At 43.4% G+C, this 23,322-nt stretch overlaps 1 protein-coding gene across 2 annotated transcripts in view; it reads right to left on the bottom strand.

The window, feature by feature from the left end:
• Nucleotides 1–23,322, bottom strand: part of LOC311266740 (neuropilin-1a-like) — an 86,034-nt gene that overhangs the window by 14,950 nt on the left and 47,762 nt on the right. For both annotated transcript variants that reach the window (XM_084369261.1, XM_084369262.1), the window contains exons 6-11: nt 22,738–22,904; nt 11,364–11,519; nt 9,618–9,762; nt 6,351–6,526; nt 6,101–6,256; nt 2,329–2,473 (exon numbers count right to left, since the gene is read on the bottom strand). In XM_084369261.1, coding sequence (XP_084225387.1) covers nt 2,329–2,473; nt 6,101–6,256; nt 6,351–6,526; nt 9,618–9,762; nt 11,364–11,519; nt 22,738–22,904 — 945 coding nt within the window. The remainder of the gene's footprint in view (nt 1–2,328; nt 2,474–6,100; nt 6,257–6,350; nt 6,527–9,617; nt 9,763–11,363; nt 11,520–22,737; nt 22,905–23,322) is intronic.

Here is a 23,322-nt window from a genome sequence, read left to right as displayed (position 1 = left end):
TGAAAGTCTAACCAGACACTGGAAGCAGTGTTTGTCCCTCACTTCACCTTGACTTTCAGATCCTCTATGATTATTATTAAAAGAGTTTTAAATGTTTCTGTGTCTGGATCTACCTCTGAACACTGTGGCATCTTTTTATATGTTTTATTTCCGTTTGTTTAATTACATAGGGAGCGTTTAGGGACCATTTTTCCGAGCCCTGGTATTTTGCATATGAACCGGCTTACTTTAATTGGACTTCGGAGGAGCAGCAGAGTTATATTTATTTATATATTTAACGTTTGCAGCAATTACATCCTACCAGCAGCTGTGCAGAACAACTCCTGAGTCCAAAAAAGAGTTGGGACGCTGTGTTAAACATAAATAAAACCGAACATGACACTTTACTAACCCTGATACATCGGGGGTCGATGTTTACAAAATGATTGTAATCTGTTTTCATTTATATTTTTGGACTCAGGGTTGTGCCTGTGTACACTTACGTTCTCTGTGCTGCTTTTCACCTTTCAACCTTTCAACTGTCAAATAAACTTTACAGTATAGATAACAGTGCACAGTGCACACAACCTCAAACTTCTTACAAGTTAATTAACGGGCCGAGACCTCCTGAGACTCCCCCTCGCAAAGCCAAAGTTTATCTCCTGACGCCACGACTCCTCTCATCTTCCTCATCACCTCGTCTCTCCTGCTCTTATTCCATCCTCTTCTCTACTACTCTCTCTCTCTCTCTCACACACACACACACGCACACACACACACACACACACACACACACACCTCTCATCGTCTACTCTGCAATCTCTCCTGCTTTGGCTGATCCTTATCGTTCTCCCTACAGGGAAACCAGATACTCCAGAGAGCCTCCCTCCTCCCTTCATCTGTTCCTCTCTCACCTGCTGTGGGAGGTCGAGTCCCCTCTCTCTCTCTCTCTCTCTCTCTCTTAAACCCACACACACACACACACACACACACACACACACACACACACACACACGCACACACACCATCCAGCTCTGACCACTGCAGCAGCAGAGATAGCAGCCTGCCATGGCATGCGTCAGCCCTTTCATGCGCTCGCTCTCCTCACTCTCGCTCTCATTAAAGTGCAGATAAGCAGCCTGAAGTGTAAGCAGTTCACTCTTTAATGACTGATCGCTCGGCTGACTGAGGCCAAGAACACATTAATGCCAACGCTTCTTGAAGTGCTGTTTGCATGTTGAACACTTCCCGTCCTCCTGCACTCGTGTTTTTGAGTGTTTTCCTCAAAAGATGTTTGAAGCTCTCCTATTGGCCACTCGGGCTCGAGGGCGACGCAAACTGTTGATGCAGCGACAGGTGAGACGTTTCATTCATTTTCTTTGTGAATGTGCTTTGATGGTGACGATTATGACGATGACGATGACGATGATGATGATGATGATGATATACTCCTACAGGCTTTCGGTCTATGTGAACTTACATTGAAAATGTGTGGTGTTTAGATGCTCGTCACAGATGCTTGTTGGTGGGAATCGTTCACCATTTTCACAGGGAACGAGCAAATGTGTGTTTTTCCCCAGATCGTCAAATACTGACGCTTTGGGTTGCCAGATTGGGTCAAACGCCAAACCAGAGCGTGTTTGACGACCTGGAGATGAGAGTCAATCGGCTACGTTTCTCCAGGAAGTTACACTTTGTTGTATCATCATGAAGTAAAAGAAAAGGTTATAGAATAATGATAACACAAGCGTTTTACTTTGGTTCCTGATAAATCTCGATTTCACGATGCTGTTTTGACAAAACGCTCTCATGTCTCCACTGAAATGAAAGCAGATCGACTAAATTAAAGAATAACAGTTGTCTGTTTCAGCTTTAAATTCATGTTAAGCTTCTCTAAACAGAGTTAAGCTGCTGAAGCTAACCTCGAGTCTGACTGATTGACTGACCGTCATCGACTATCTTCAGAAAAAGCGCCTCGTCTTGTATTTCAGCCGTCTCTCCGTGTGTTATCTGTTACCTGAGCGCTTCTCTCAATCAAGAACAACTCGACCGAAAGCCAGAAACCACAGCAGTGTTCTGCTTTAATATCAGCCTCCACGTAACACTGTGATATTAAAATGAAACACGATGAGACAAACTGCCTCGGGGACGACAGTTCATACTTGCTCTTCTTGTTATTGTGCAATGTTGGCAATGAATAAATGTCTTAGATCATTATAAAGTAGACCTGCGTGTTCACTTCGACCAGCTCTTCATTTCATTACACACGATTATTATATTACATCAGTTAAAGTTAATGTAAATAATGCAAATATGTAAGAAATGACATCTTTTCAACCAGACACTCACCGTCCAGCTCGCAGCCCAGCAGCTCCAGTCGCAGGCCCAGACCCTCGTTGGTGGCTCTCTCTGGGTAGATCCTGATGAAGCGGGTCAGGAGGGGTCCCACGGGCTTCAGCTCTGGGGTGTCGTGGTTCTGATTACCCATGAACACCTGCGGCAGAAAACAGAGAGACATGTCAGGGGCTTTGAAAGACTAAAGATGGGTGATGACAGGCTGCAATTTCTAGCTGCAAATAATCATTTGTGTTGATTGTACGTAGCTCAGAGTATCAGAAAAAACAATGTTTACAGACATTTACAATGTTAATGTTATAGTTATATGTTATATTTCACTGAGCACAAGGAATCCTGAGGCCTTGAAATTATGTTTTTCCAGGAAATGTAGAACAATCTGGTGTTTTCTTTCAGGACAAATCAGACAGTCTCCTCAGGTAAATGATAAAGAGGCAGGTCGCAGACAAATCTGACTGCTCTGTCTTGCCTTTGTTCAAACTCTGCAGCACTCTGGATCCCATCCACAGGACTAAAACAAACAATAACCTCTTCTGTTTTCGAACGTAAGTCTGCTTCTGATCAAGCATCGGTCAGTTTGATAAGAAGAAGCTGAAACAAAATGAATGAAATGAAAAGAGGAAACAAAGAGCCAAAAGCCAGGAAATCAGAACCAGAGGCCGTCCTTTCATATGTCCGACGTGGAAGAGGCACAGATGAAAATGGTTTCCGTCACCGCTGGGAGCCAAGTGGCGGGACACCGAACACCAAACGCACTCCTGCCTGTCTGAACCGCTGAGGTTTCCTCTGGCCTGATTTATTACAGACTGCAGTGTGGCATCACGGGTGGAAGCTCGGATGTGACCGCGTGTGCCAAATCCTGAACTGTGTACAGAATACAGCAAGATCTGAGTCTGGTTTTGATTTTGCCCGAGTGGCGTGCTAACATCTACGCAGATTGCTAACTTTTTCACCTTCATAGGGAAAACTGGGGCAGTTTTGTAGCAATGACATCATATGAAAGAAGTAGCACAGGACCGACTGTTTACATGAACAATAAACAAGGAAAGAAAGAGTGAGAGTAAAGAGATGACGTCTCTCGGGTTGTTGCTAGTTGTTTTGCTGTTGCATTATTCATTGATAGTGTGTGTACTCTCCCGTCTCGAGCATGAGGTTGTATTTTAACGCTCCTTTGAACAAGTCGACGTTTTGTTTTATTCTACTCGAAGGGTTTCGAGATTTTAGTATGTTTGAGTTTTTTTAACGCTGTCCGTCTTTACCTTCTACCTGCTGTTAGCGTCGCAGAAACGTCTACCTCGTTTTTATGTACCTTCAACTTTTAATAAAAGGAGTCGTTCTGTATATAACCCTGCAAGGTCATTGTTATTCCACCTCTGAGCCGGCGGTGGAGGTGGTATTACCTGGGGGACGGGGAGAGGGATGCTAGCAGCAGTTAGCAGCTAACTCAAAGAAGAAGAACATCGACCGAAAATGTCTGCAAATCGGGTGAGACAACGTGGTTCGTGAGCTCCTTTAAACTAAAATTAAAACAAAGTTCACCTCCAAATTGAGCTGATTGAGTTACAATTCAAGTATTTGTGCAATTTCAGGACGATTACAACTCACTCTTATTTTAATGTCCTCTGTTTTTGTCAACATACTATGTAGAACATTTTGAAGAGTTAGAAAAACAAGCGTCCCTTTTTTAAGATAGGGTATTTGCTTAGTGTAAAGTGACCAACAGGCCACTATAAGTGCACTGGTGTTTATGCATGAGCACTTACAGTATCTCCACGTGTGAGCAGGACATGTAAATGTAAATGCATGTACCAGCCGGGGCCTCGCTGAGCCTTCCTGCCTTCGTCTTTTGAAGCGGTTTTTGTAAAAAAGACACAGGAAACAGAGCGGAGAGGCAGGGCGAGGGGATGGAGGAGCATCTAGATCTCCGTCTGCAGTAAATCAGCAGGAGTCTGATGGCTAACCTCGTCCTCACGCCCCGCCATCTGGAACACATAGAGGAGGATGTCGCACCAACGGGGCCGGCCGAGGAGAGGAAGCCGGGTCTTGAAAGCAATGACATGAATTTCCTCCTCGAGGATCAGAATCAAAGTCGCAACCCAAATCGCCCAGAAGGGTAAGAGACAAAGAAACCAAGACTGAGACTGGAGGGCTCTGACATATTTAAATAAAATCTTTCCAGATTAATCTGTGATGCTCTTATTTTTGATCCTGTCCACCAACAAAACAGTACTGCAGTGTCTTCTTTACATTTTCTGGTGAACCACACAGTCCACCATTTCTACACGTGAGTTAATCAGTGTTTAGTCTTCTTCACGGAGGCGTGATCCTCCTCCTCGTACCCCTTTTGAAAAGCTCAGAGGAGGTGGTTGGACTTCGTTAGCCCTGAGTCTTGCCTGCAGTCTTTTATTGAGCCCTAACAACCTCTAACAATAAGATTTGATGCCTGAGAGGCTGGCGAAGATCGATCCCGGTGCGCTCAAAGCATAATTATTATGAAAACCACGGTAATAACTGAAGGCAACTCAGGTCAACATATTCATGTTTTTTTTATCAGCTCCTCTCTCTGCTCCTATCTGGATTACGGCAGCCGGGCAGATTTAAGTGAGTAAATCCAGTTAATTCAGTTAAAGAAAGATCAGATCAGAAGTTTAACTTCCAGTGCAGAAGTTAATCAGACCATGTGGGAGCTCTGAGACGTTGTGAGGGAAAGAGCGAAAGAACAAATCCAACAGAAAGTGAGGTGAATAAATAAATGTTGAGAATAAATCCTACTGTGACTTCTTAAACCCTCATTTTCTACTCTTCATTCCTTCATCATTTGCTCCTACAAACACCCATTTCCCCTTTGAAAGCTCCGTCTCGCTTCGTGTCGTTTCGTTGGAGTGCGTCAGACAAAAGCATCCAACAAACAACACGGTCGGCGCTCACACGAATAGCAGTCTGTAATTTGGGCACTAAACGTCTCGTTCCGGGAGCGGTGTGTTTTTCTGCGGCCTGTCGAGCGTCCGTGAGATGGTTCTCCAGGAATTACAGATTACGGTAAGAGGAGGGTTTATGTCATGTCAACAAGCTTTTATCGGTCTCCTGTGTAATTTGCTTTTCTGTTAATCTGTCCGGGCTGCATCACCACACTGGCACCGAACGAGACAGACGGCAGTGACGGAGAGAAGGATGAAGGAAGAAAGAAAGAAAGAGAGGATGGATGAAGAGTTCACGTCCACTCAGGCCTTTTAGTTGCATTTTTTATTTGCTTATAAATAAGCTATGCTACAGATAAATAGAGAGGCCAGGTTCCTCCCTGTCCAGTTCCCCTCATGGGACCTTATTTAAAAAAAAAAAAAGGCTTTGTATGGTTATTAGAGGCAGATAAATCATTTTCTGATCCTGTCTGAACTGTGAAATAAATTACACATGTAATGTTTGTCAATTTAAAGGTGCAATATGTAAGAATTGGGCCAGTTAGCTTACTGCTAACAGACCAATCAGCTGACTCTGCCCAGACAAGCTTGGAGCACCAGGCTCAGCTCTTGGGGTGCAAACTAGCTGGGAGCTACCTGGTTAGCATGCTAACTTCAATAGCTATCTCTGTAACACATAAATGGGTGTTTTTGAAAAAACAGACACAGTTTCTCGTCATACAAAACCAACATGGCCGCCACCTCAGCACAACAAAAGTATGAAAGAAGGTGAAAATCACATCAGGTCGGTCATATCGACAGCTTCGGTTATGCAAAAGGAGGCACAAACGTAGGTTGGATGTACCAACCTTGGGCTTGGTGGTGTCGTTCTCCTTGACGATGGTCCAGTCCTCTCCGTCCAGGCTGTGACCCACCCTGAACTTCTTCATGAAGACGTTCCTGTCGCGGTGTTTCCCTCCCTGGATCACCACGCCGCTCAGCATCTTGTCCTGGCCCAGATCCACCTGAGAGGGAAAAAAACGAAAGAGGGACAAAATGGTCGATCCCCGGCCTGTGATGACCCGTGATTAAGCATTCCCAGTTCTGTATTCAACCCACCTGTAGCCACTCGTTCCTGAAGGGCTGCTTGGTTTGCTGCCCGGTCCAACCCGACCTCCCCGTCAACAGGCGGGCGTTTTCTGCCACCCAGCCCCGGTCGGCGTACGACGAGGCGCTGATCTGAGCGTCTGAGATCTGACCGGACACCATCCCCAGCATCCCTGAACACGGATAGTCTGTGCACAGAGAGAATGAGAGGAAACGGCGGCGGATAAGAAACTTTTGAAAGGCGTACAGTGTGATAAGAAAGACTACTGTCATCCTTATCTTGTCACTGCTTTAGTCAGCGGTTTTAGTTGATGCCCTCTGGGCGCTGCTGCAGTATTTAACACCAAAGACTCATTTATCATCTGTGGAAGGAGTTTGGTTGAACTGACCAGGATGCAGCTCTCTGTGTATATACGCATGTATGAAGACTGTATGTTTGACTGTATTTGTGCTTTACGACTTCTACTTCTACTGTTACGAAGTCTGGTTCAGATCAGCACTGCGTCAGAATCTGCAGCCTGTTTTCCCGGCGGTGTTCAGAAAAGGAAACAGCCAGTTAAACACATTTAAATGGCTGCATTGCTTCAGGCACCAGTGAGACAGTGAAGTACGATCCAGCAAGTCCAGTTTGAGAACAAGATCCATCAGTTTCTAGGCTTATCAAATGTCCCAGCACCGCACAGCTGATTTAAAAGTTATCATGAGGGAAACAGCAGAGTAAATACTAACAAAGCAACGTGAAATGACGAGGGCTGCCGAGATGTTGCGGCGAAAGGTTCAAACTTCTTTTGCCGACTCTGATTCCCCTTTTTCCACCAAATAAGCTCTGGTTCTCGAACCGGTTCTGTTCAAGAGTCTTGGATCCTCGACGTTTTTAGTAAACCAGCTCACATTTCCACCAATTTTAAGCAGAACTATTAATCAAAGAAGCGTCAACAACCTCAACAAACTGTAGAATACGATAAACCCACTTTGGTTTGATCTACAGGTCGAGGAAAACCTATTTTTTGCTAAAAACTAGATAGAACTAGGCACTCAGTAGAGTGCATACCTCTGCCAAGGTCCAACACCCTATCTCGCAGTGTTAACCCTAACCCCGGCTAGACTCTGGTGTGCCTGGATGAATTACTAGACCTCCAGGATCAAGCAAAGTCAAGTCAATTATCTATAGCTCTTAAATCAACAGGACTTTAATGTATACAACATATTTTCTTACACCTCGGACTCAAAAGAAGAAGAAAAACCTCAAGTTTTACCTTCTCGTCTGCTGCTTCTCTTACAGCTGAATACACTGCTTCAAAGTGAGGATTTGTACTTTTTTGCATGTCCATCTGAGATTTGCATGAGTACACGTTGTCAGAAGCCAGGAGGCAGCTGGTAGCAGAGTCCTTGGCAAATGTTTGGAGGTTCAAAGTCTCGTCTCAGGGGCACTTGACACCGACGGGCTCGGCTGTTGAAGGGGAGGCTACGCGTGGCCTCGAGGCTACAAGACAATCTGTTGAACAACCAGGCCGGTCTGTTTTCTCTAACAAGTGCGAGGAAATATTCCGGGATAATTACTGAGCGACTTTGAGATGTGCTTTTAGTTTTTTTTTTTTTACGGAAACAAGAACACTTAATGAAATACGCGGACACGGTGATCTCGTCAGAGTTGACTAACGACGAGGTGGATCCAATATCCGGGGCTTAAACAGACGTGGTCTCTGTGTGATATCTGTATTTGACAAATGCTTCCAGTTACGTCTGGTGCTTAACAACAGCTCCCGAGGATGTAAATTCCTCCATAATGTGAATTTATAACAACGCACTGTTCTTTATGGAAACCCCCCTGCAGCACCTCTCTGTGTGGGTTCCTGTGTTTTTGTGCTTATGAGAACCAAATGTTCTCCCAGGGACACAAAAAGTGGGTTAAACGAGCGAAAGTGAGCTTCGACTCAATGCATTCGATCATTTCGTGTTTGTTATCAGGAGTTTGGTTCAAGATTAAAAATAGAAATAGGATTAAATCTAGGTCAAGATGAGGATTAAGTTTAAGGTTATGGGTTTCGGAGTTCTGTTCGGTACTTTCACACACCACTCACATGTTCCCGGTTTCCCAGTTGCGCCATTATGTCTCCTGAATCACCTGTCTAGCACTCAGCAGCCTGTTCTCCTATGAGTAAGAGCCTAATATCTACTTTATGGAGCTCTCCTACCGAGAGTTGCTTGTACTGTAGCACATCAAGGACCGCGGTTTATGTAACGTTAGAGGATGAGTAATGAGGCAGCATGATTCTCCTCTGCTCCTCTGTAATGAATAACGGTGTCCTTCTGTGGGAGTTTGCGCTCGCCTTGGAAGCGGTGATTATTTTAAATCAACAGAGAGCAGCAGGAGATTCTCATGCGGCAGCCAAAAAGATGTTAAGTTTGATTCACGATGTGCAAAAAAAAAAAAAGTGAGAAAATGTTGTTAAAGGGAGGATGTATGGCCTCGGAGGAAAAAAAGGACGGACGACGAGTTCCTGAAGCAGGTAGAAACTTATCGAGAGGTGTTCAAGTCACGTCTTCACACGCGAGGTGTTGACGTTCCCTCGGTTAAGACACATTTAGCGTTATATAAATGCATCCAGGGTATACGGACGTCTGCAAAAAGGACATTATTTTATAAAAAATGGTGAAGAAAGTTACATTTTGATTCGGGAAAGTTAGTCAGAAGTTTAACAAAGTAGCTCAAGTGTTTACAAAAGTTCCCACAATGTTCAAAAAAAGAGGTTAAAGGACGGAAACATAGAAGTTTGCATGTTCAATTAAATAGTATTGAACACAGATAAGGTGAGCCACATAAATATATTTCATAATAATAAACATTTGTCCTGGAAAATGGAGGAAAGCGGTCTTTGTTGTTGATCAAAAACTGAGCCAAAAGGGACATTTCCATAATAATGACGTGATTATTATGAAAAAAGAAAGTGACCTGCCAAGTCCTGTCCCTCTGTGGCGTTTGAATGCTTCATAATATATTAGAAAAATGGACGCGACAGAGAGAAAACCAAATGAGTGTGGGTGTGAGCACAAGCCCACAATCCATATGTATGTGAGCTTATATAAGAATTAGATTACATTAAACTTCAATGAACCCCGTGGTGACAGACCGAGTTAATAAAGGAGGAAAATGCAGGAAGTATGAGAATGAAATATGAAAAAGTCTGTGGACTCCAGCACCAACAGGAAGTCAGAGGTATTCAGTCAGCCTCGTATCGTCTGCAGCGCGTGAGTCTGTGTGAGTGTCGGCTCAGTTACCTGACGTCCTGCAGCCGTAGATCTCAAAGCGCATGCAGATGCCCTGCTCCCAGGTCGAGGGCCGGATGCGGACGTAACGAGCCAGAGTCTGTTTGGGGAGGAAGGAGCGGACCTCATCTGTCGGGTTGTGGTTCCCCTGGAAGATCTGAAGACACAGAGGAGGACACATAACTACTACTACTACCAGCACTACTACTACTGACACTACTACTACTACTACAACTGACACTACTACTACTACTACTACTACTGACATAACTACTACTACTACCAGCACTACTACTACTACTACTACAACTGACACTACTACTACTACTACTACAACTACAACTGACACTACTACTACTACTACTGACATAACTACTACTACTACTACTACTACTACTACAACTGACACTACTACTACTACTACTACTACTACTACTACAACTGACACTACTACTACTACTACTGACATAACTACTACTACTACCAGCACTACTACTACTACTACTACTACTACTACTACTACAACTGACACTACTACTACTACTACTACTGACATAACTACTACTACTACCAGCACTACTTCTACTACTACTACTACTACTGACACAACTACTACTACTACTACAACTGACACTACTACCACTACTACTACTGACACTACTACTACTACTACTGACATAACTACTACTACTACCAGCACTACTACTACTGACACTACTACTACTACTACTGACACAACTACTACTACTACTACTACAACTGACACTACTACTACTACTACTACTACTACTACTGACACTACTACTACTACTACCAGCACTACTACTACTGACACAACTACTACTACTACTACTACAACTGACACTACTACTACTACTACTAGTACAACTGACACTACTACTACTACTACTACTACTGACACAACTACTACTACTACTACAACTGACACTACTACCACTACTACTACTGACACTACTACTACTACTACTGACATAACTACTACTACTACCAGCACTACTACTACTGACACTACTACTACTACTACTACAACTGACACTACTACTACTACTACTGACACTACTACTACTGCTACTACTACTACTACTACTACTACTACTACTACCAGCACTACTACTAATACTACTACTACTGACACTACTACTACTAGTAGTACTACTACAAGTAGTAGTACTACTAGTACTACTACTGCTGCTGCTGCTTTTACTACCATTATTACTATTACTACTACTACTGCCTCCACCAACATTGTCACCTCTACTACTACTTGCTTCATGAATAAACACACGACGGGTAATAATCAGCTGACCAGGTTTCTGATCATCTTGTGGTTTCATTAGACTCTGGTTTGACCCATATCGACATAACGAAGCCGTCCATCATGCAACATTCGAGCCCAACCCTGGGAACGATGTGTTTGTTGCTAACACGCAGTTTGTACGTGTACCCCCGTCCATTATTTGTGTTGATTCACGAGGAACTCAAGCTGTCACATCAGTGCGTCTCTGCAGAAATGGATCATGATTTTGACGAGAGAAGTGGGCTGTGGAGCTGACTTTCAGTGCACTCATTTCAGTCAAGGCTCATATTAAGGATGCTGCCAAAATGCTGTCAGCCTTGAAAAAACATTGATTCAGCCACCCACGCTGCTGTCCCCATTGATTGGAATGCAGAGTCCTTTCGTTACTCATCAATAATACATATCTATGTGCGCTGACAGCATCAACGACTCCTCATTACCTTCTGCTTTGAGCCCTCCTTCACGGTCACCCAGTCCTCTCCGGTGGAGCTCACGTCCACTTTGTACGAGCGGACGTAGTAGTGCTTCTTGGTCTCTTTCGAGATCGCTCCCTGCGTCCCGATGGCTGAGACGAACCGGAGAAAACCCAGATCCACCTGGAGACACAGCGAATACAAGAACGAGTTAGTGAACATATTCAGACAGGGATCAGGATCACAGGCCAGGTGCTTCTGCAGTTGCCGGTCCAGTCAATTTTAATTCTTGTAGCACCAATTCACGACACGTTAGCTCATGACGCTTTCCAATTGGAGCAGTTCTGGACTATACTCTTTATTAATACATTTACAGAGACCCAATATTTCCCACCGAGAGCGAGCACTTGGCGACGGTCGTGGGAAAAAACTGCCAGAAACCTCGAGGCAGATCCGGACTCAACGCTGGTTGAAAGAGTCCAGTGAAGTTAGATTAAATGAATAAACTGGCCAAAATGGATCGCTATCCAAAAACTACTGAATAAGATGTTTAATAGTTATCCACAAGTAATGGATAATAAGTTGAGACAGTTATGTAAAGGTGATAAATAAATAATAATTAGCCATTGTAGATAAGTGGTTGAAATATACAGCTAAACATAACAACACGGTCTGTGGATTATCTTGCGTAAATGAGTCACGATTTGTGTAAAGAGACCTCACTCGAGTTTTTTTGAATGTATGTTTTGGGCGCTTTGAGCACCACAAGCCGAGGGACACCTCGCTCCATTTAGTAAATAGACAGCCTGTATTCTAGAGTTTCTTGGGGTTAAATGTCACTTTAAGAGCGTTAAATAATGTTGAATAAAGAGATATTGGAGGTTAAAGGAGGAGATAGTGATGAGAAGCGCTTTCAAGTGCTGTCAAAAAGCACTTAAGAAAGGAAATGAAAGACTGGTGATGCAAAAGTTTAAATTTTAAAAGGTCGTGTTTGTCCTCGGCAGATCTTTAAGTATCCTTAAAGAGTGTGACTGCATTAAAAGGAAGCACGTCTTCCGACGTAAAGGAGCCAACGTCCTAAACAAAATATAATCTGAAGGTTAAAATTAATTACCAGCTCACACAGAAAGAGCCACAGCATGATCCCACATCTACAACACTGCCTTGTACCTTGTTTGACTTGAAGCATCAGGGAAACAAGAGGCTCAGATCTCATTAATTATACTGTGATCCGTCCATAAGTAGACAGTGAAAAATCAGAGCAGGACGCTGGAGAGATCGCCAAGCCCCGTTTGTTAAGACTGCCGCCTCTCTCACCGCATTACAGAAAACCTTCACAGGAACATTATGCAGTCAGTGTGCTCCACTGCTAAACTGCTGACGACGTGATGTAAGTCATGAGTGCTCTCCTCCATCATTTTCTCTTCAAATAGCCACTAAAACCTGTCGAGATGACGTCCTGACAGCTGAAAATCCTCTCAGCAGTTGCTGTTTCTGCTACGACGTGACAGTGATTTAAAATTTACCATAAAAAGAGAAGAAACTGTTCGAAACGTGGATGTTTTTCGGTAACTTTTGTGGTTCCTACTTATTGATTTAATCTATTCCTTGAATTGGATGAAGCATGACATGTGATTTCATTCAGGCTTGTTGTGTCCTGATGAACTGAAGAGTCGACTTTCTGAGAATCTGAGGAGTGTGTGTGTGGCTTCAAACTCATTTAAAGCATACCAGACAGAGTGTGTGTGTGTGTGTGTGTGTGTGTGTGAATGTGTGGGAGAGCCGGCTCAGGCTCAATTTAACGGCTGTCCACCCGAATCACTAATGACTGTGTGACCTGTGGTGTGTGTGTGTGTGTGTGTGTGTGCTCAAGTTGAGAGAAACTATGAATAAATGAGCCCTAAATACAAAAACAACTGGACTTAAAAATAGCTGCATGAGACGGTGGGAAACTGCTAGCCTAGCTCTGTCAAAGGTTACGTGATGTGTATTTGACTGTAACATTTATAATAAGAAAACAACACATTGTGGGTTTTCTGAGCAACAACAGACAACAGCTGCTTTTCTAGCTAAGCCCCGCCCCACTCCGCCTCTGATTGGTTGGTTGTGTTGGTTGTGTTGGTTAGGTTTATGCTCGAGGAGTGAGATTGGTTTATTGTTAGGGTAAGACCATCAGGGTATGTCAGTCAGAGGCAGAGCAGGGTGGGTCAAGAGAAACAGTGGGATCATATTGAGCGGTATCCTCATAACGTGACCTGGGTTGCCAGGTTGTGACTCGAGGTAAAAGCCCCTGGGATTCTTGGATGTAATAGTAGCAAACTCGCTTACTTGATCAAACATATAACATTAATAGAACAAAACAAAAAGACGTTAGCAGTCTTTTTTCCTGCCAGTCGCTCGGTTTAAAATGTCTTCCAGGATCTCTGCGCTGACAAACAGAGAAGAAACTGTTTCCACACTCTCTTCTGACTTTTAGTAGGATAACAAACAAGCAAAATGTCAGAGGTGAGGGTCAAAATGTCACGGAGAAACCCAAACAAACTGTTGGCCAGCAGGCAAGTTGTGCTGACACTTTATCTCACGGGTAAAACACAAAAAGTTAGACATAGAAAAATGCTAAAATTGTGGACAAACCCCCCCAAAAAAAAAAAACAAATCACACACAGACACACAAATTAACGAGGACAAACTATGTTCAGGCACAAGTGCTACTTTATTGGTTATTTTTATTCAAAATGCCGGAGACCACCTGCTATTTAGTTTCTTTTCCCTGCCAGGTTTTAATTCTTAAGATCTCTGCAGACCGGAGCAGTTGTCTGCTAAAACAAGGCAATTACTGTAGCTGTCACAGCTGAAAATAGCCGGCATGTCTCTGGTGGCTGAGGGGAAAATCCCAGTTTGATTGTATGACTAGACTGACTTAATGTATTGTCTTGTGTCTGAATGAGTCAAGTATAGTAAACGAACTCATTAGCAGAGATCTGAGTCTCGGGACACGCTCGCCACATCCGGATATAGAGTCAACTTTATAAATCAGCCATTTTTTTTGGTGACGTGTGTGATCATCCTCGTCTCACGAGCAGTTTCACTCGTTCAAAGCAACTCCGAGTGACGTTATCGCATCCCGCTTCCAGTTTTTCTCATGAAGTTATGATCTAAAGGGCTCAATAACAGATAAAAAAGACTCGTTCAGATCGGCTGAGGCTTTTTTTTTTATCTCACGGCGGCGAGGAAGCGTCCAGAAACAAGGCAGTTCAAAGTGCTTGAAAAGAAAAAGATTAAAAAAAGGAAAAAAGAGATTAATAAAAAAGATAGTTATCATCAAAGAGAGCGATAACAGAAAGCCTCGCAGTGGGTATACTGTCCACAAATACTAAAAATGATGAAAACCATATATAGTTTTCACATCAACTTCCTCCAAACTGCATCAAAGCGTGAAGCGGAGTCCATTTATTATCATAACTGCATTAAATGAGGTGACGCTTCATTGGACTTCCACTTCGCTCCGCTTCAACTAAACAAAACTGCTTGTTTGTTGAGTTTGGAAATTATCAGTTGCATACCAAAATACACAGCGCCTCAGTCTGCGGGATGCCTGTAACGTATGGCGTGTAATTATATGACCATAGAGACGCTGCCGCGGTGATACTGTACATGGGAAGGGACCGGAGGCCCATTATTTAACTTCCCCCACTGTTGCTTTTCCAGGAACAGAGAAGGAAAATAGCTTCTCGTGGGTCTTGTGTGGGCTCGCAGACTGACAGGGAGACCCTTGGGAAACCGTGTTTCGTGGGATTGCTTGGCCGCCGTTTCCCAGCTGCCTTCTGATATAAGATTCCCACGAGATGTATCCCCCCCAAACACGACACATGCTGCATGTAACGACGACACATATGGTGCAAGTTTTGTTGTGAAATACATAAACAGTCTGCGAGGTAATTTCTGTTGATCATTGTAGCATCAAGCGTCGGGTTAAGAAGTTGGGTAAAGTGGTTTCTTATCATTTTTCAGCTTGTTTTAAATGAAGCAATGTTTCCTTGTAGCCCACCATCAATAGGATGTGAAATTATTTAGCATTTCACAATAAAAAAACCTAATATTTTTCTTTCTTTCCTATCGTTTGACTCATGTCATGACCCAGGATTTACCTCCTGTGCAGACCCCATCATGCTGAGACATGTGATACACCCGCCGGTCCACCATGTCAGTGTCACTTTAGCCGCGCCTACAAGGCCTCAGTCCGTCGTCAAGTTGGAAATAACAAACGCACAACGTTTGGTTACACTTTCAAAAATAAAAGGCACCAAAACTAATCAGCTTAAAGTAAGTTTTTCCTTAAAACAATCACTTGTGACCTTTGGCTTCACACAGGATTCAAACCCTGGTCTCCAAGGTGAAAATCCAGTAATCCAGCCATTGTTCCAACCCCAGCATCCTCCTCCTCCTCCTCCTGACGCACCTTCCTGACTACTGGGTCGACCGATATGGCTTTTTCATGGCCGATACCGATACACATTATTAGAAATCAAGGAGCCTAAACACAAATATTTGGGACTGAAATTAATTTCAAATAACCGGTACTGTTCTTCAGATCAATTTTGAGGTACTTCACTACTTTATACTTCCTCTCCACTACATTTATTTAAAAATGTAGTTATTTAGTTTGCAGATTCAGATGATTCAGTATTTATGTAATGGTAAAGTGTCAGAAACGTGGAAAAAGAAAACACAAAGAGGGTGTGCATGTGAGCGACGGATAATTAATCTGCAGCTGTTTTGATAATCCATTAATCCTTATTACTTCTGAAGTAAAAACTGCTCTTGAGAAAGGTTTGCTTTGTCTCATTAGACAGTAAACTGATTATCTTTTGGTTCTGGAGCGTTGGTGAGACGAAACAATCAAATCGAGGGTATCGCCTCAGGCTTCAGGAAATGGTAATGGGCATTTTTTCTTTTTACGTCTTGATTAGCAAAAATATTACACTGAAACTGACCTGATATTAGTATTTTTCAATTATCTTACGATGAACTCCTTGAGGGTTTGTTGATTTAAATTCTTTTTTTAGCTCAGAAAATTAGAAAAATAACACAAAAGGCTCCCTCACGTCCAACACGAGCCTCCAAGATGGCTTCAAAGGGACTTTACTGTTTCCATTGTGCAGAAAAAGCTAAACGCATGAGCGACATACACACGAACAACGAACTTCTTCTGTCCTTACATAACTTTTGACAGACGTAAAAATATTTCCGCGTTAAACTGACAGTTTTCCAGAGTTTGAGTCATTAAGAGTTAATGATGTTGCCCCGGTTTAAACAGGAAAAAGCCTCGGCACGTACAGTAAAGCCACCGGGCCAGCCGTTACAGTCGTTACATGTTTTCAGTCGCTGCCGGTCAAAGCTACAATCTCCAGACTTCCTCCATCAAACGACTGAGGCTAATTGCTCTTCCATCTTCTAATTACTCAACACTTGGCAGTGCCTACATGTATGCCACGGAAAACAGTCACACTTAAAGCTTTTTAATGAAGGGAACAAAATGCAGGAAGGGGGACATAATTCAGTCAAGTGTGGCTAAATGAGATTGAAGAAAGAAAGAAAAAAAAAAAGCACTGCCACTTCCTGCCAAAACAGGATACTGCTTCAGCGGTGATAGTAAAAGAAAGAGCCTCAATTACTCACGTCTCATCTGAGGTTTACTTTAGAGAGCGCTGGACTCTGAGGGGGGAGCGGCGGACTGAATGAGGAGAGAATATCTTCACTACAGGCACACGGTTTTCTTTACTGTGCTTTTAATGCCTGAAGAAATGAGCTTACAGATGAGCTTTTGGAAGACATTGTGGTCAAACTGCTGATTGGAGGATTTCACACTGATAAACATACTGATTTAAAGGTGTAGTTTGCATGATTTAGCAGGACCCATCGGCAGAAATTGAGTTTAAAATCACCTGAAACTAAGAAATGTTGTGTTTTCCCTTCCTTAGAATGAGCCTTTTCTACGATGGAGTCCACCACGATCCTACAGTAGCCCAGAATGGACAAACCAAACACTCCCTTTTGTAATTTTTGCATTATTACCGGCCACTGTAGGGGAGGGAGAGGCGAGGGATGTTCAATTGGTCTGCAATCTGCAACTTGGCTGCAAGACGCTGTTAAATTCAACACACTGGACTTTTAAACTGAGGTTAAACTATTGTAACTGGACTTAAAACAACTTGTGCGTTGGTCTCTTGACAAGTCTGGAGCCATTTTTCTGTTGCTATTTCTCATGAAATGGAAGAGGAACTATTTCCCACGTAGGTTCTGTTTGGTCAACGGGTTTTCCAACAAGCGGAAACAGCCATTAAAGAGCCCAATAGTAGACCTATCTGAACCGGGGATAGTAACTTTTATACCATGAAAACTTCTTTGCAACACACCGATCAGACAGCCCTGTCTCTTAAAATAACATTAACACAGAAGCAAATCAAGGAGATAAAAGTAGCAAAACCTTAAAAACCTTCCCGAGTTATGTTTTTGTTCATAACTTTGACCTAGTTATGTATCTGCTGAGTGACTTTTGTGACCACTGGGCCCTTAAAAGCTCATTGCAGCATTTTGAATCATCTCCTTGGCAGCGATGACAAAGAAGGAATTTTGTTTTTTTTTAATTTCTGAAATAGTAGCCATGAGTTTTTCTTTTTTTTAATCCAAAATAAACATCAGATTATTTAGATCTACTCAGTTTGGAGGCTCTATTTTCTTTAATAAATGACTCAACTCCCATTTCATCACCTTTTTTTTTATCTCCCCTGCTTTTTAGATTTACGATAAGAAGCTCGACTTCTTTCACCGCAGCCCACTGATGTGCTTAAAGACAACTCAGACATGCGTGTCTGCACATTAAGAGGTCTGATTTGTGTCAAGCTTTCTCTCAGTTATTGACATTTCCGGTGGGTTTTGGGAGTTTCCTCCAGAGGTCTCCGTATAGCAGGGACCCTTAAACGCTCTCTGGAGGATCTTTTGTCTTTCAGTACGGCACACTCGGCTCACACGAGGCCTAAAATGTGTTCTCCAGATGCACGTCGCTGAGCTTCTTCTTCCTGGTGGCGTCAGAAGAGATCCTGAAGACAAACGGCGACGGCGTCTATAAATACCTGAAGCCAACAAGGGGAAGGAAGCCTTTCCTGGGCTTACATCACATCAGTATTCAATAACAAGTCAATTCACCAGAACTTGGGAAGATGCACGGACCGACCGTTTTTTAGCCGCAGTCGTACAAATGAAGCTCGAACGCAGCATTTAAAGCAAAAACGCACTCTTGATTTCGTATCTGATGACATTTTAAAGACATGAAACGCGGATTTGTGTCGTTAAATTACTAAAAAACACTTTGAGCTTCATCTTAAATCACCTTTTCTTATTGCAAGTATGGACTCATCTGTAATTTCCCCATTAAAATCGACTTGTAATGCTCCTGTCACTTTGCACGAGGTTATTTTATTGCTGCATAAGTAACATTTTAGCACTTTTTTTCCCCCCTTAAGCATTACAGTTAATACCTCTGTCATCATCGCTGGTGTAAAAAAAAAAAAGGAAAAAAATGTGGTTAACAGATGGCGAGTCTTTCCAGTTTCATTGCGAATCTCGAGCATGCTGATGAAATGAGTCACCGCAGTGCAAAATATGATTACAGATTTATCATAAAGCTAGATAATGAGCTCACTGTCTGCCGCCATCCAAATTGCCACCGGGTAACATCACCCCCCCCCCCCCACGACAACATTATGAATAGTAACCTGAAAATAGTATCAATAAAATATAAATGCCTTTAAATGAATAATAGAGGTGTTTGCAGTGGAGGAGGCAGGCATGCAAGAATTAACTAAGTTGTAATTTTCTTCTCAAGTAAGATGAATGGAAAAGCCGTAAGGCAAACCATGCTGTGCGGAGTTGGCCACGCACCACACTTAATCAAATAAAATGGAAAATTCTTCTCACAAAAACAACCAGTCATAACTCAAACGGCTCACGGAGTCGGAGGGGAGGGGGGGGGAGGGTGGCAGCGCTGGTTCTGGGGGCTATAAATCACTGTGGCAGGGGGATGGTCCGCTGTTTCTTCAGGAGGGACTGCCAACAAAGTCTCTACTTTTTTAACGGCACACACATAGAAAGACACAGCAACCAGGCCGGACGCCGCAGCAGCCTCGGGCGGCGAGGGGCGAGCATGTGACATGGTGCGGATCTCATGACTGCTGAGCTGAATGATGAGTGTCGTCACCTCCTTCGGTATCTACAGTCGGCGCGTCCTCGTGGAAAACGCACTGGAGCGCCACGGTGGTGCTGAGAGGGCAGATACAAGCTCAGCAAACTGGGCCAGGTGGTTTTACCTCCCTGTTTTTTTATACGTAATGAGAAGTGGGCATGTTAATCCCGACTGCAAATTGTTTCTACTCAGAATAAGCAGAATGAGCCCAATAGCTACTGAAGGACACTGATGAAAGATCCTGCAAAATCTGGTTTAACGTAGAGCGACCAGAACCAGTGACAGCTGGTAAAGGTCATACTCGAGTAAATGTATAATCAAATTCAATATTTACAGAGAGTGGGAAGGAATAAGGGGTCACATTAGTGCTGATATATATCTAAAAATACATTATTATAAATACTAGATAATATATTTGTGAGGAATTTATGGTTATTTCTCTTTACAACATAAGAAAAACAAGAATCGGTGTGTTTGCCAACATGCAGAGAACGTATCATAGATGTATCTCAACACATGTGAAGATGACACTGATTTAAAACGTGTCCACTCTCTATATTTGTGTAATATGTAATTACAAGGTGAACATATCGTTGTTAGACATTATAGATCTACGTGAATGTAAAATATATTTTTGCTGCACAAGGCTTGAACAGCACCATCACACCGAGTGTGTATAAAACCTGCTGTCCAGTCGCTTCTCGCATGCACAATCACCTCCAGAGTGGAGCTGTGCGTCCTTTATTGACGCCCCCGGTTCCACCCACCGTCTGTGCATTGTGTTCCTTCCTGTTGTGTTTCAGTACCCGTCAGATACAGCACACACTGCAGATCACACACACACAGCAGCTCCTGAATATTTTGCCCAGAGGCGCCAAAAAAAAAAAAAACACACAACCAGTACTCCTCTGCTGGAGTACTACACTGCTCATCACATTACCACAAACAAACAGTAACCCGGGGTTAGGTTGCCGTTCTGCCTGGTGTGGTGCGACTCGGCCTCGTCTGTGCGATGATGTATTATAGATGAAGTGTGTAGGCTTCTTCGGCGTGAGCTCCACACTGGTCGTCTTTACCTGACTTTACAAGTCCTCCTCCAGACGAGCAACAAGGTGAGCCGAGCGCTCTCACTCAAGAAAAATGTGTTGATTACAAAATGTCGAAGGGATTTTTGAAGCTCTCCTGTGAGTTGCCAGAAAATGATCTAATCTCATATGTCTCATAACATAAAGCATCTCTGGTGTCCTTTCTTGTTTCTAAAATGTCCTTAAACGTCTCTTATTTCAAGCGTTGCCTCCTCCCATCGGACGACCACTTGGCTCTCTCTACATACGAACTCATTTACTTCCATTAAAAACACTGTCCTTCGTATCATTACATCCCAGAGGGCTCAGCTGTGGCCCGGTAGCTAAAAGAAGTCCCCTGACGGACAATAGAGTGCCGCTGCTACTAATCTGGCACAGAGGCCGTCTTCCTGTCGACTTCCTGTTGTAACCTCCACAGGAAGGAAGCGAGGGTCTGCTCTTACTGCGAGGGGCATTGTGAGTCTTCCTGTATGAGTTCCTGTCCGGGACAATGGGACCGTCCTAATCGCGGGGCTGCACCTTACAGGTCCGTCTGGAGGGGGGCGATCTCACCTACAGTTTTTTTCCAGGTCCATCTCAGGAGAAGCAGATGCTTGTTGTTACCAAACGTTTCGGTGACCTGTCGTCCTGTCGGGTCGTCATTAATTTGAGCGCCAAAGGGACTCCAAACAAATCAGGCTGCAGTTCCTGTAGCTTCAGCTGAAACGTGAAGGAATGCACTTCTTCTTCGTGGGGCGTTCAAGAGCACAGCATGAAATAGATAAAGTAAATCAGTCAGGCTGAGCTTTCACTACTGTACGTCCCGAGGGTGTTTTACAGCTGTAGAGTCCGGGTGCTGATGATGAATCACTCGGAGGGTTAACGTGTCAACGCTCCTGTTTGAGATTGTTCTTGTGGGAGGAAGAGTTTCGACTATCTTCTGAATGTTTTTCTTCAGTTTGTCGGTCATAAAAAAGATTATATTTGTCGTACAAAGCCAAAAATGCAGTATCTACATATTTGGTAGGAGCTGAGTTAAGAGTTTAAAGATCTCATGCAATAAAAACGTATAATTTCTGTGTATGCAAAATGGCTCTAGGCTCGAGAGGTTGCCTTCACATTTATTCCACCGTGTTCCTCAGACAGCTAACTTGAAGGTACTGTAGCTACATGCTGGTGAAGGTACTCAGTCATCCAGGTCATGGGACATCTACGTGCGTGTATATGAAGGCACATGGACTTGCTGAACATCTGAAGAACTGAAGAAGCCTCCTGCATGATAGGTAAAACATCCTCAAGCAAGTCCAGTTGCCTCCGTACAGCACGCAGATATAAAGTAGCTAACGAAAGAGATCTGAAACTGTAGCTGAAGAGGAAGTGACTTGCTAGCTAAAGCTAAAGTTACTTTTTTATCTCAAGCTCAACAACAGGACAAGCTACAATCTTGTAAAGCCCAGAACGAATGCACAGACTGTACGTGCATCTCAACAGCAAATTATTGTATTTTCACAGTTCACAACAGATAATAGAAACTGAAATGTTTGGACCTCTCAGTGCAGTTGTGAATGACTCTGTATCCTGCCTGAATACATTCAACACGCTTGACGTAAACGCAGCCCTGAAATGGAAACAATTTTGTTGCATGGGTCCCAACACGACATCGGAGCCAACCTGTCTGCACCTCTTCCCTCTGAAAACCTGTCCGGCAGCACAAGACGTTGAATATCTTTAAAGAAATGAATCCGTGCGCTGCTGCATTTTCGTCAGATTTCACAATGAAGACAGAAAAATGTCAACGGCGCTGGAGAGGCGGGTCTCAATAAATAATGCATGTTGGGTTATTTCCTTTTTTTGCTGCCGTGTCCCTGAAACGTGCAGAAGAGTGGTACAAATGAGTGAACAATATTCAGACCAGATGTGAGCGAGATCTCAGAGGCGCAGTGAGGTTCGAACTGAGGGACCACCGCTGAGCGAACGAGCGAACCTGCAGACCTGAGATCAGACTGTAAAATGAAGCACGGCGTGACATAACTTCAGTTTTCCCAAACAAGAAAAACGATCCCTCGACCTCTAACGTGACCAAAGCGCTACCGACCTGTATCCACTCCCTGACGGTGTCGTCCGAGGGCGTCCAGCCGTTCTCCTGGTAGTTGAGCCGTGAGCGTTCGGGGGACCAGTTGGAGTTGTACTGGGAGGAGGCGGTGATCTGCTCCGAGGAAATCTCTCCCGACTCCATGCCCAGCGGCTCCACACACGCAAAAGCTGCCAAGGACAGAAAAACTCCATTAGCAAAGAGTTGAAGAGTTCAGACCTGGAAGACATTTTTTTTTTTTTTTTAAATGAATGAATGAATCCAGAAAGCTGCTAATGTGTCGGTTAAAAATAGATGAGATAAATGTAAACTGAAACAGTGGACTCTGTGTGTCTTGAAATATCATCGGACAAGACGTTTCTGTCTCTAAATGAAGTTATGAAGTCCAGATTATCAACAGACGAGCAGATAATTATCAAGTTACCGTCATGAGTCGAGAGCTGCATCATTTCACTGCATCACAGTCGGGGTCAGAAGGGGAAATGTTCGACACGCTAACTGCCCCTTTAATAGTTTAAAAACGTTATTACACACATCGTTAGCTGGATGAACTGATTTTTTTAGGATCTGCTCATTTGTTTAAAGTCG

The sequence above is a fragment of the Pagrus pagrus genome (assembly GCF_965226575.1).
Source record: "Pagrus pagrus genome assembly, chromosome: 12".
Classification (NCBI taxonomy): Eukaryota; Metazoa; Chordata; class Actinopteri; order Spariformes; family Sparidae; genus Pagrus; species Pagrus pagrus.
The sequence above is the reverse complement of the archived record's forward strand: the minus strand, read 5'-3'. Positions and strand labels throughout refer to the sequence as shown.